The following is an 11,109-nucleotide window of genomic DNA, read 5'->3' as shown; positions in this document are numbered from 1 at the left end:
TTAAATTATAGCAAATTGTAAAATCATACAATTTTTAATTTTATCTTAGTATTCTCAACAATCTTAGAACTTAATATTCTTATAGGCATTTTCATTTAAACGCTGACTAAAATAAGTGATTTTAAACAGCTATTTTGTTCTGACACCATAAAATAAACAGAACTTTATTTTTACAAGATTTATTAACAACCACATAGTTAATAGAAGCATTTTATTACATCAGCACTAATATATGCAACAACAGACTTCATGGCAAAGGTGTGTGTTTCAAAATCGGTGGCCATCTTGAAATTCATAATGTTGAATAACTACAAACGTACATTTATTTTAATCAATATAAACCCTATAACATAAAAATTTGAAAAGGTTTGAACCTTTAAAAAAATCTCTATTTCATTTGGTAATTGATTTTCCATACTGAAAAACTCATTTTTAATGCAAATAACGTTTCTTATGGCTTTGCCCATGCTGCTACCATATGTGATTACTTCTACTCAGAGCGGGTTATTTTCTAAAGAAGGCTTTGCAAGCTGAGTGTGTGTGTATAAATGTATTGCAAAGGTTTTAAGGGCAAAAATAGTGTACATATTAATAAGAAGCAAATTTTTCTTCTTTAAAATAATTCACTTTCTTATTTCAAAACTTCAAGTCTGGTCAAAATTTGGGTTAATCACTGAAACAAAACAACAAAACAATGATTTACATCGAGACTTAATTTCTTTCTTTTTATTATCGTTTTAAACTAACACAACAACATGTGCTCGGTATCTTTATTTTAATTAAGATTTGTTTCTTTATTAGATCTTAGTTATTTGGAGAAACCAGGACGTCTTCTCCACTCACCTGTTTTACACAAAGGTTTTTCACTTAGATTTGCAATTTCGTATTTCCATATAAAATTCGAGAAAGAGTGGAGAAATATAACTACAGAAATAATCTGAAAACTTCAAAACACGGACTTTTCATTATCCTCCAGAATAGAAGATAACATCCAAGGAGTGCTCAAAATCAAAATCAGGTGGCCCTTTCAAAAGTAGAATATGATGAGAGCTTTTAAATTTCACAGATTAAACGTTTCTAAGAGCTTAATGTTTCCTCCGCTTATTGCCACTGTGCCATCTGGCTTTTGTAACTGGTGTCCTGCCTCTTTGAGGCAGCAGAGGGCGCTCTGGCATTGTTGACACCAGATACCTCCCGGTGCACCGCGCTAGCATCTTGTTCCCAGGAAGGAAACATACTATTTCCCTGGAGGGTTGTCCTTGAGTATCTCAACGGGTCAAGCTGTTCCTAAATTATTCCAAGAAGCTTTAATTTCAGACCTAGATGAAAGTTGAGATTGTCAAAGGACTCTCACGGCACGCCGCACCGAAGTTCTCCCATTGCGAAGCCTGGGTTGTTTTATTGCAAAACTGCCGCGCATAGAATTTCTTTCATAGCAGGAAAATTTGTAATGGGCATCAAACTGGATGATTATTTTCCAAAGAAATAGGAAGTACATAGTCTTAAAAATCTAGAAACATCACGGATCAATAGCCACTCGATTTCATCTAGGCAACCGAATTACTAAATTGAGTGTTTCCCTTTTTAAGCAGTATTTTAACCTCTCTCATATCACGTATTTCATTTCTATTTAGAAAGTAATTTTAAACTGATCAAGCTTTCTGAAGGACAAGTTTAGATGATCCTAAACAGGTAGGATTAGGCTGAGGGGATTAGGTTTGCTCCTCTGAGGTAGTATGAATTCTAAAGGAATCAGGCAGGACGATTTTGCAGCCCTGGACCATAGCTGCTTTGTGGATTACGCAAGATGTGGATGCAGGAGATCAGCGCAATTGGATGAATACTGGAAGGAAAAAGCAAGGCCGCCATGATAACGTGTAATGCTTTAAATTCATTTCTGCTTCCAACGACTGCTTTTAATTGGCACAAGAGGAATATTCCCAACCCTTTAATTTTGTAATCCGAGCAGCCCCTATTTTCCAGTGTGCTTTACCCACCCACTCCGAAATTGGATAAAATTAAATATAAACCAAAGTAATCGATGAATGTGAAAGACCCGACTTGCAGAGTTCTAAAATTCGAGGACAGATAAAATCCGCCCTGAGGCAGGGGGTGAGAAGGCAGCTCTCTGAGGATATTGCACCTGGCCGCTTTATTTCATGAATTTTATGATACATCTACGTCCCGTGTAAAAAAAATAACTTAATGAACACATGTCTTTTAGGTCATTGTCAATGCTTGGCCCACTGTTATACCTGGATCAAAATCGGTGTTGCTGTCTCTATTGTCCAACCTGAATTATTTTGTCTGTTACTAATTTTAACACCCTTTATGTTTGTGAATTTATAGACAAACTCAAGCAAATGCATAGAAATTTCTTTTGAGAAATAGCCAGCCAGGGTGGCTACGAATTGGTTGATTTTCCGTCTCTTTCTCTCTCTCCCTTGCCATTTTCATTCATTACTTAGGGAATTTAAATTTGTATTGTTTACATTTAATACTTTCAATATCTAAGAACGATGAAATATGCTAAGAAATTTAGAGATTTTTTTGAATATATCAATACTGACTCATCCAACCTTCGATTTCTAAGGCGAATTTTCACTGCATAAGATTTAGTAAACCGCCCTGCCTCCTTCCGTCGCGTGAGCTATGAGGATGTGGCTGAGGTCGGTTTTTCCGCAGTGCGGGTTTCAGGCCTCCTGGCCCTCCAGTGCCTCCCGCCGGCTGGGATGCGCCGAACAGGCTCCTGCGCAGCAGAGCGGTCTGCAGAGCTCAGCCCTCTGTACCCGTCTACTAAGGCTGCCCGGCTGCAAAGCCTGGCCGAAGGTGGCAAGCTGCATGGGCTCCTGCCCTGTTTCACCTGGTGAGTCCCCGACCCACCCCTTCCTAGTTAAGCCTCGAGGCCCACACTTGAGTCCATTGCACGTCCCTTTGGTGACCAAGTCAGCACTAAAATCCGCGGCTGAGGACCTTATGTTTCTGTTTTAAGGAAGATGATTTAAGAAAGAAAAGGATAATAATAAAGCCTTCATTCTCCTCAATTTCCTTCTTGCAATCCTGCGATTTAGGTTTCAGCCTAAATAAAGTGGAAATGGTTTCCCCATACACTTACAATGTATGTATGTGTGCATTCCTACGTGAAGACCAAAAAGTGTCAGGCAAGGGTAGCAACAGCTTGAGGGAACGATTTCAGTAAAATATTGTTTTGCTGTATGTGGCCTTTTTCTCTTTTTAAATGTTATTTTTCAAATTACCTAATATCCTACTCTTCTTTTGAGTAGGGACGGGACGGTCCTATTGCTTTTCCAGTTTGATTACGGAGAGAGAAAAGGGCCACGGTCAGCACCGCGGACAGCGCCAGGCAGGGAGGGCGCGGCTACTTTGGTGTATCCTCTTACTCCTCTCCTTTGTTCCCAGCCCCTGCAGGCCAAGGCAGAACAAAGACATCAAGGCTCGCTTTTTCGGCCTGGGTTTTTCTTTGGCTCCAAAGTCGTGGTGCGGAACTGCTACCTCAACATAGTCCACCTCACTGGCTTCCAAACAAATTAATTTACCGAGTCCTTCTAAAGTTTCTGACCTGGTCCTTTCACCTTATCCCACTCCTTTGACCGATTTGGACATTGCGACAATGCCAAAACAAGACAGTTATCTGGGCGTCTTAAAGCCAGGCATGAACGCCTCGAGATTGGGAAGAGAAAGGGAGAAGTCAAGGGGAAATGCGGGCGGCAAGTGTTCTTCAGATCTTTCCAAAGTTTGGACCTTTCATTTGCTGTTTCTTGCGCAGTGTGGTCAGGACGCTATTTAATGTTACACTTCTCTCTGCTGTTTTGTTTTCCCAGCTTGGCCCAGGACTGCAGACAATCACACTACCTGTTCTTGAAAGAACTAGTGCTTTCTAAATGATTTAACTCTCTGGAATATTTGCACAGGCGGGAACTACTGCTCTCCTGACAGCTGTCAATGAAGCTTCCCTAAAATTCTCCTCGGAGATTTGCCTGCGGATTTCCGCGGCTGTAATGGAAAAGTAGGAGCCTTTCCCTTTCGAACACTAGGTTGCTTCTAGAATCAGTCCTGGGTGGGGGTGGGGGGCATTTATGCGGCAAGAGATGGGTTCCTTTTACTACCCCCTAAATTCCCTGCAATTGCTTTTTCCCCTTTCTGACCCTGAGATGCTTTGGTGCCCTTCAAGTGCAGCCGTAGGCTCCGCTCTTGGCATTCACCGCGTGCCTTAATTGTATGACATTAAATCAAGGTCCGCTGTGAACACGGAGAGCAGAGCCTCTAATCTTGATCCGGAAAGTATAAGACCCACTGCGATTACCACTCTTCTCTCCCTGCCCATCCCCCTGTCTCCGCTCTGAGTCTCTACCCCTAGAGTCATAACTCATAAGCCCAGCTCCTGTCTCTGCTCATCTCTGACACATCTGCCAGAGCCGCTGTTAATTAGTCTGTTCCGTGGAAGTGTAGACGGTACGTGTGCCTGCGTATACATATGCATATATCTCCATGCCATTTACAGCACACGCCTAAAAACATACATAAGCCTATAAATCTAGTTTTCAAATGACGGCGTGGATCCAAGTTAATTACCCCTCTGGTACAGATCTAATTTTGTAATCGTGTTATTTTACTGAATGCAATTAACCCAGTTGGTTCGCCCTGAATCCTTTCTAAGGCACTTGTAAGGAATGGCAGGTTTTTAAGGACCACGCTATTGCATGTTCTCCGTCAGAACCGTTGCCAATCATTTTCTGCTGTCAGGGATGAAATCTAGCATATAAAAGAGAAAACCTTGCGTGTGTGCCTGTAAGATAAACACACAGATATGCCTGGGCTCTGTGTCCTTTGATAACGTTACCGCGGGTTTGGTTGGGAGATTTTGGGAAAAGAGAGTCCAAGGGCGGGCTGGGTCATCTTTCTTTGTAATGCGGAAAAATTAACTCAACCGCACCTGCCTAGTCCCGAGAGAGCTGGGCGGCCCATCTGGTCTGGCTACGAGTTTGCTGCGGAGAGAAAAGCCTGCTCACTAAAGCTTCCCCACTGCCCAGGAGCGCGGACCTCGGGTCTGGGCCCGGAAGAGGGATTAGGCTCAGGGCAGCGCAGCCGACTCGCACTCCTCAGCCAGTGGCCACAGTCTGGGGCTGCAAGCGCCTGGGCCGGGCGGAGGGAGGGCGAGCAGGAGACAGAAAAGGGTGAGGGAAGTTGACCTCTACGGGCGGAGCCCTCTGCGCAGCGGGCAGGAGGCAGCGGGCGCGACGGCTCTTTTCACGGCGTCCCCTACGGCGTGGTCGACCCGAGGGAAAGGCCCGCTCCCGCTCCAGAGTCCGAGGAAAGGAGAGAGAGCTGAGAGCTGGTCTTGCGCAGAGACCCCAGAATGCGCCCCTGAAAAACAGAATCAAAGCGCAGTGTTAGGGAGGCGGGAGAGAGGAGGGGGAGGGTGGGGAGCAGGGACACGAGGCGGGAGGGAGCATGCGAGGGATACAAGGTGACAAGAGGACAGGACCCCAGTAGGCCGGTCGCGACCTCCGTCCCCAGGCTTCAGGGGGACGCGGAGGGGACCCTGAGCCCACGGAGCGCGGGGCCCGCAGCCCGGGGGGAGGGGGTGGCGCGATGACTGTAAGCGCAGGTCCGGGCTGCGGAAGTCCAGAGGAGGGTGCATGCGCTGCGGATACTGCCGCGTCCAGAGAAACGATTTCGGGAGCTGGAGCCGTGAAAACGCGTCCGCAGATGGTCCTTCTGTGCAATCCCAGCCGTTCCCGCATTCTGCACCCCCTTTCCCAGCTTCACCCCCTCCTTTGGACCACACGCCAGACCCGCACTCTCGAATCTCCACCCCTCTTCGTTTAGGACCCTGTAAACTGCAAGACCGGCAAGAGAATCGAAACGATCGATGAGAGAAAGAATTACATATACCCATAGCCCTAGAAATCCGGAGAGAGACCTGCTAGCCCTGTTCAAACCTGCAGAGGACCAAAACGTTTTCAATCGCTGCTCAGCGCGTTCGCAGAGGAAAGAAGAGGCTGAGAGCCTTCCGTGGTATAAGGTGCTTTAAGGTGGGAGGTGGGGGTAGGGAGGGGGTGGGTCGGAGCGGTCCGGTCTTTCCCCCTCGCTTGCTGATCCAGAATTAGGGATTAATGGCTCGCTCCAGCCAAACAAATAAGGCATCTGCCTTCAGCACAAGAGGATTACACGGGCTGCTGACGTCACCAGTCAGACAGATGTTGGCTCCCAAAGTCCTGAGCAGCTCGCTGTGTCCTTGAAACCAAAGAGCCGCAGAAGGCTCGCAGCCCCCAATTGCAGAGCCTAGGTACAGCAGAGGGCAAGAGCCCTGCCCTTGCCGACAACCCCTTGGCGTCAACCCAGTGCCCGCAGGCAGCTCCCTAAGATGTCGAGCTTCCAGCCTCTCCAAGCGCTCCCTTCGCCGTCCTGCTGTCAAAACCCAGGCTCTCTCAAAACAAGCCAAAGTCACCGTTCTCAGTTGCCTCTCCCTAACATGGAGACAAACGCCCACAACCCAGTCGACACCTTATCTAGATCCCACATTTAAGCTCTCGGGCTCCTGTTCACTCACACTCGGTTGGCCAAGTAACAAGAAAATAAGCACCTTAGGCCGGACACAGCCCACGCTCCAGCTGAGGGACCGCCTCTTAATTATGTGCGCAAGCAGCAAAAGCAGAGCTAATCTGCATCTCCTCTTCTCAACCCCGCAGCCTGCCTTCCCCCGAGGCCAAGGTTTAGGTTTATGTTTAATCTTATCACGAATGCCATTCCGGACGAATGTGCCTTTCAAAACAATGATGCTTTGCCAACCTAACTCAGCGTCCCAACCAGAGCCCTGGACCACCACTCGGTGAACCACGGGGACCTCACCATGGTCCTGATTAGGACACGGGAAAAAATGTCATTGCATATTCTTCTCAAGTACTTTGAATACGTTGTCTAAAAATAAAATATTAAAATAAGTATGTGTGTTCAAAATATATGTAGCATCTAATTCCAGCAACCTGCACATTCAAAGAACTGCAGTTTCATTTTATAGCCAAATCTGATGAATAAAGATAAAAAATTAATTTATTTATAAACTCCAAGGTCCTTTTAAATGATGTAATTTTAACTTAATTTTAATTATGAACTATTTTAATTCTTCTAACCTGCATATTGTTTTTGCTTTATATGATTTTCCAGGCCTTTGCAGGTCACACTAAAGTCAGGTTATGAAATAAGCTAAAAGACACATCAAACTGGAAATTTAAATGAGCAATTTTGAATAAGTTATGTAATCCACAAATGAAATGGTTTTAAATGAATTTTAATTCTGTAAAGGAGTAAAGACTATTCAAACAATGTATAAAACAAAATAAGCTGATCTCCAGCACAGACCCACACTGAACCAATCCTGTGTCCCAAATCTAATCAGTATATATGAAAAAATCTGTGACTTTCTTGGAAAAAAAATAAATGCTTGCTCACAACATTGCACTGTCAGTTATAGAGTACAATGCCTACACGGGAGTAAAAGGAATAGCCGGATTATATCTCCATTCATATTATTCCTGTCTATCAAAGTGGCATTTAATTTTCCCAATTTTATGCATTTAGAAATTCATTCACTGATAAAAATCAATTTAATTTTCTGTAGTGTCATTCAGCCAATGCCAGTCTAAAATAGTAAAATTTCTCCATCCCCATTCTGTTTCAAGGCCTTATAAAAAACGTTCTACCTCTAAAACTGATAGTTTAAAATTTTATATTTACCAGTACCAAAAGGTGGGCTTTATCTTATTTTAATTGGATAAGTAATATATACTATTTGAGGCAGGGTAAAAACTGAACACATAATCATTGTTTCTTTGAAACTTGGTAGAATAAGTTTGAAATGCCACATTTTACCAGTCTAATTCCTTTTAAAGACCATAAAGATTATTTGTGACTTCTAACATGCTTTGAATGTAAACTTTCACTCAGGTCTCAAAATTTTATTAGAGTCCTTTTTTGCTCAGTGATTTAATATTAGTTCGCTGTCCATGGTCTTGATCCACATGAAAGGACATGCTAGTGTTACCTTTTGAAAAATGAAAGTCACAATGCTTCTGCACAAATTAGACTCCCTAGCATTTAAAATGATAGCAAAAGGGGGAAATGCTATAGGCTTTAGGTTCTCTTCCCCCATCCCAGTTGTTCTCATTTTTCTATATTTGCCACCAAATTGAATGTACAGGAAGCAGATAGTTTGCATTTCATTATTTTTGAGCTCACAAAACCACCACTCCATTTAAAGATCCAAATAACTGTAGTAAACAGGAGATAATATCTTTCAACCTGCAATACTTTTTTGGCGGTTTTCAAAAGAGACATAGACATGGTTGTACAGGAATCCTTGTCCACTTTTACATATGGTTTAACAAGTGCAGAAAAATTACAAAAATGACAAATTCAGGGGCAAAAGCTAAACAACCTTTTCAATCATCTCTCTCTCCATATTTACATCACTATATAGAGGCATATAGATAGCACACACACACACACACACACACACACGCTAAGAGCATTAAACTAAATCCATCTCTAACACCTTACACTTTTTTTTGTAGCAAAGCATATGTTCCAGTGGCTAAGATGCAGAATAATTCTTCTAGCCAAAATAGCATTTCATCTTCAGTTTAAAAAATAAGAGACTGACCCGGCAGAGTAATATTTAACATCTCCTGGGGTTTCCTCGAGCGTGAGAAAGGAGAAAGGGAAAGAAATATTCCCTCTTTCAAAAACGTAATTGTCCTTCGTTTTTTATTTTCTCCTTCACATTGTCAGGAAAAATATGTTTTTTATATATATGTATATATGCATCTATAAATAGACACTTATTTTTCCAAACCCCAAGAGCCGCTGTTGATCTTTGGAGGACACCGATCCGCACAAACCGGTCATATCTGTGCTTTGATACAAGTACCCCAACCGTAAGAAAACAGGCCCTTGGTTTTAAACTGAGGTCGGCACCCACGCCAGGCCATGGGGCCGAGCCTCAGCGATTCACACTTTCTTGGGCACGAGAAGGCTACTTTCTCAAGAAGTATTTCGAACTTGGGAAAATCCTAGTACCGGAAGAAAATGGCCTAAACACAATAGGACTCGCCATTTTCTCCTTGTGAAGCACAAAGCGCTTGGCGCTGCCCGCCACACAAAGAAAGCCTGGGCCCGCGGAATTCTTGCACATTTTCAAGAGGCCAAAAAATACCTTCTCAGAACCACAATTTCTCCCTCCTGGGCGCCGTGAGACACACTCTCTCTCCCACCCTCATTCAGTCCTCGTCCCAAGAAGATCCCATATTTGAGATGGAGATAAAAGACGCACCGAAGGCGCGATGCTGGCGTGCGAGCCAACCCCGGCAAGAATAAGTCCTGAAAACCAAGGGGCCCGGCCCGCGGCTGGCCGGGGCTCCATTCTAGGCCCGGGGTGGGGGAACACGGATCCCCTCCCTCCTCTTCAGATCCCTCCTTCCAATTCCATTCTGTCTCCCAAGCGTGTCTGGGAGCCTGGGGAGCTTAGGGATCTCTGTGACCTGATTTCCATCCATTGCCAGGAACCAACCTTACAGCCCGGAGCTGAGCCGGCGGCTCTCAAGCATGCTCGCGACGCGGGAACTCCTCGACTCCGCGCCTCCCGCCGCCCCCCGCCCGCCACCCCAAGTCACCGCATCAAAGTCAACCAGGATCGTGTTCTGCACGCCCACAACCGGCGAAACGCTTCTCCCGCTCACGTGCGAAAAGTGTAAGCTTCGAAGAAGCCCCTGTGAACCAAAACACCAAAACACAAGCAACAACCCGATTCACAAAGCGAACACTCCCAGCCCAGCCGGGTACGCAGAGCCCGGCTACCGCAGGAAAGGATGGTACTTACAGCCGGCGTGCGCTCGGGTAATCCGCGTCGCAGCCCGTGCGGTGGGTTAGTTGGCTTTTAAAAAAATCACTACACACCTCTACATCTTTGATTTTACACATCTTCCACCGGTGAGAAGGAACGAAAACAAGAATCTTGTAGCCTAGTGGAATGGGGGAGGGGGATGAAGATTTTCATTGTCTACGCTCGGCACACGCAGCCCAAGGAAAGACGCTCACTGCCTTTGGAGCTCCTTCTACTTTCTGCTTGAAATTCAGAAGCTTTCAACGCAGTAAAGCGGGGGTTTGGTCTCCCTCCCTGCCTCCCTCCCTCTGCGTTCTCTCTCTCCTTTCTCTCTCTCTCTCTCTCTCTCTGTCATTTCCTTCTCCCTCCTCTCCTCTCCCCTCCCTCTCTCTTCTCAAGCTCGAAGTCTCTCTCTCTCTCTCTCTCTTTCTCTCTCTCTCTCGCTTTTTTTCAAAAGAGGGCAGGTCGCTTCCTGCATCCCAATGAGTTAAATCAGTCACTTACTTCTCATGCATCAGCAGCCTCTTTAACAACCCGAGGGCTGCAGGCACAAAAGAGCATTTAGCTGCCTCCAATTTGTGTAGAAGGCCTGTCCTTAATTTGTTTTTGGAGTATAATTAAATCATGTATTTCACGTAATATAAAAATACCGAATTCTCAACTTTAGTGAATGAACTGCTAATGGTAACCTTTGAAAATAAATCCCTCTTGTTGATGTTCTTATCAAGGGCCTAGAACGCCCCAGAATTGCAGAGGCCTAAGGTCTGGGCCCCAAACTACCTGCCCCTCCCCCCTTTCACACGTCAAGGTCACAGTCATATGATCCCCCATTGCTTTAAAATGGAGCCTTTTATCAACCCGTCGCCCTGGAAAGGAATTAAGTCTCTTTTATGGGGTGGGAAGATCTGAAGGATTAAATAAATAAATAAATAAATACATCCTTAATCTGAAATACACACGTCAGCAGAATCAAGCCTGATCAGACATTGGGATGGTGGCGTGGGGGGACTGACAGGGCATGTGAGAGTGAGTGGTTTTCCTCTCCCCGCTTATCCCCCTGGCGAATTTTGAGGTCGCTGGGTTTTGCTTGGGTTTCTTCCAGCGACTGCGTGGGCCTTCTGGGAGGACAGGGCGGCGCCTTTTTAGCTCCCAGAGTATCTGAGGGGTTCTGATCTCCCGGACACCGCCCAGTGGTCAGGGGGATCCTG

General features: G+C 45.1%; 1 protein-coding gene, 1 long non-coding RNA gene and 1 other non-coding gene across 3 annotated transcripts; all 3 read right to left on the bottom strand.

The window, feature by feature from the left end:
* Window positions 1-3,763: 3,763 nt before the first annotated feature.
* Window positions 3,764-10,766, bottom strand: LOC129135726 (uncharacterized). The gene is made up of 2 exons (XR_010159599.1): window positions 9,899-10,766; window positions 3,764-5,385 (listed from the first exon to the last, which is right to left on the bottom strand). It is a non-coding gene; the product is annotated as an uncharacterized LOC129135726 (long non-coding RNA).
* MIR124A (microRNA mir-124a) lies at window positions 4,187-4,295 on the bottom strand. The gene has a single exon (NR_032025.1). It is a non-coding gene; the product is annotated as a microRNA mir-124a (primary transcript).
* Window positions 4,610-9,658, bottom strand: LOC129135725 (uncharacterized). The gene has a single exon (XM_054656788.2). The coding sequence runs from the start codon at window positions 5,918-5,920 to the stop codon at window positions 5,399-5,401; it is 522 nt and encodes a 173-aa protein (XP_054512763.2). The 5' UTR covers window positions 5,921-9,658; the 3' UTR covers window positions 4,610-5,398.
* Window positions 10,767-11,109: the final 343 nt, after the last annotated feature.

The sequence above is a fragment of the Pan troglodytes genome, chromosome 7 (genome assembly GCF_028858775.2).
Source record: "Pan troglodytes isolate AG18354 chromosome 7, NHGRI_mPanTro3-v2.0_pri, whole genome shotgun sequence".
Classification (NCBI taxonomy): Eukaryota; Metazoa; Chordata; class Mammalia; order Primates; family Hominidae; genus Pan; species Pan troglodytes.
The sequence above is the reverse complement of the archived record's forward strand: the minus strand, read 5'-3'. Positions and strand labels throughout refer to the sequence as shown.

Bases quoted from the DNA above. Each gene is read 5' to 3' on its own strand.
- LOC129135725 (XM_054656788.2), bottom strand. From the start codon at position 5,920: ATGGGTATATGTAATTCTTTCTCTCATCGATCGTTTCGATTCTCTTGC.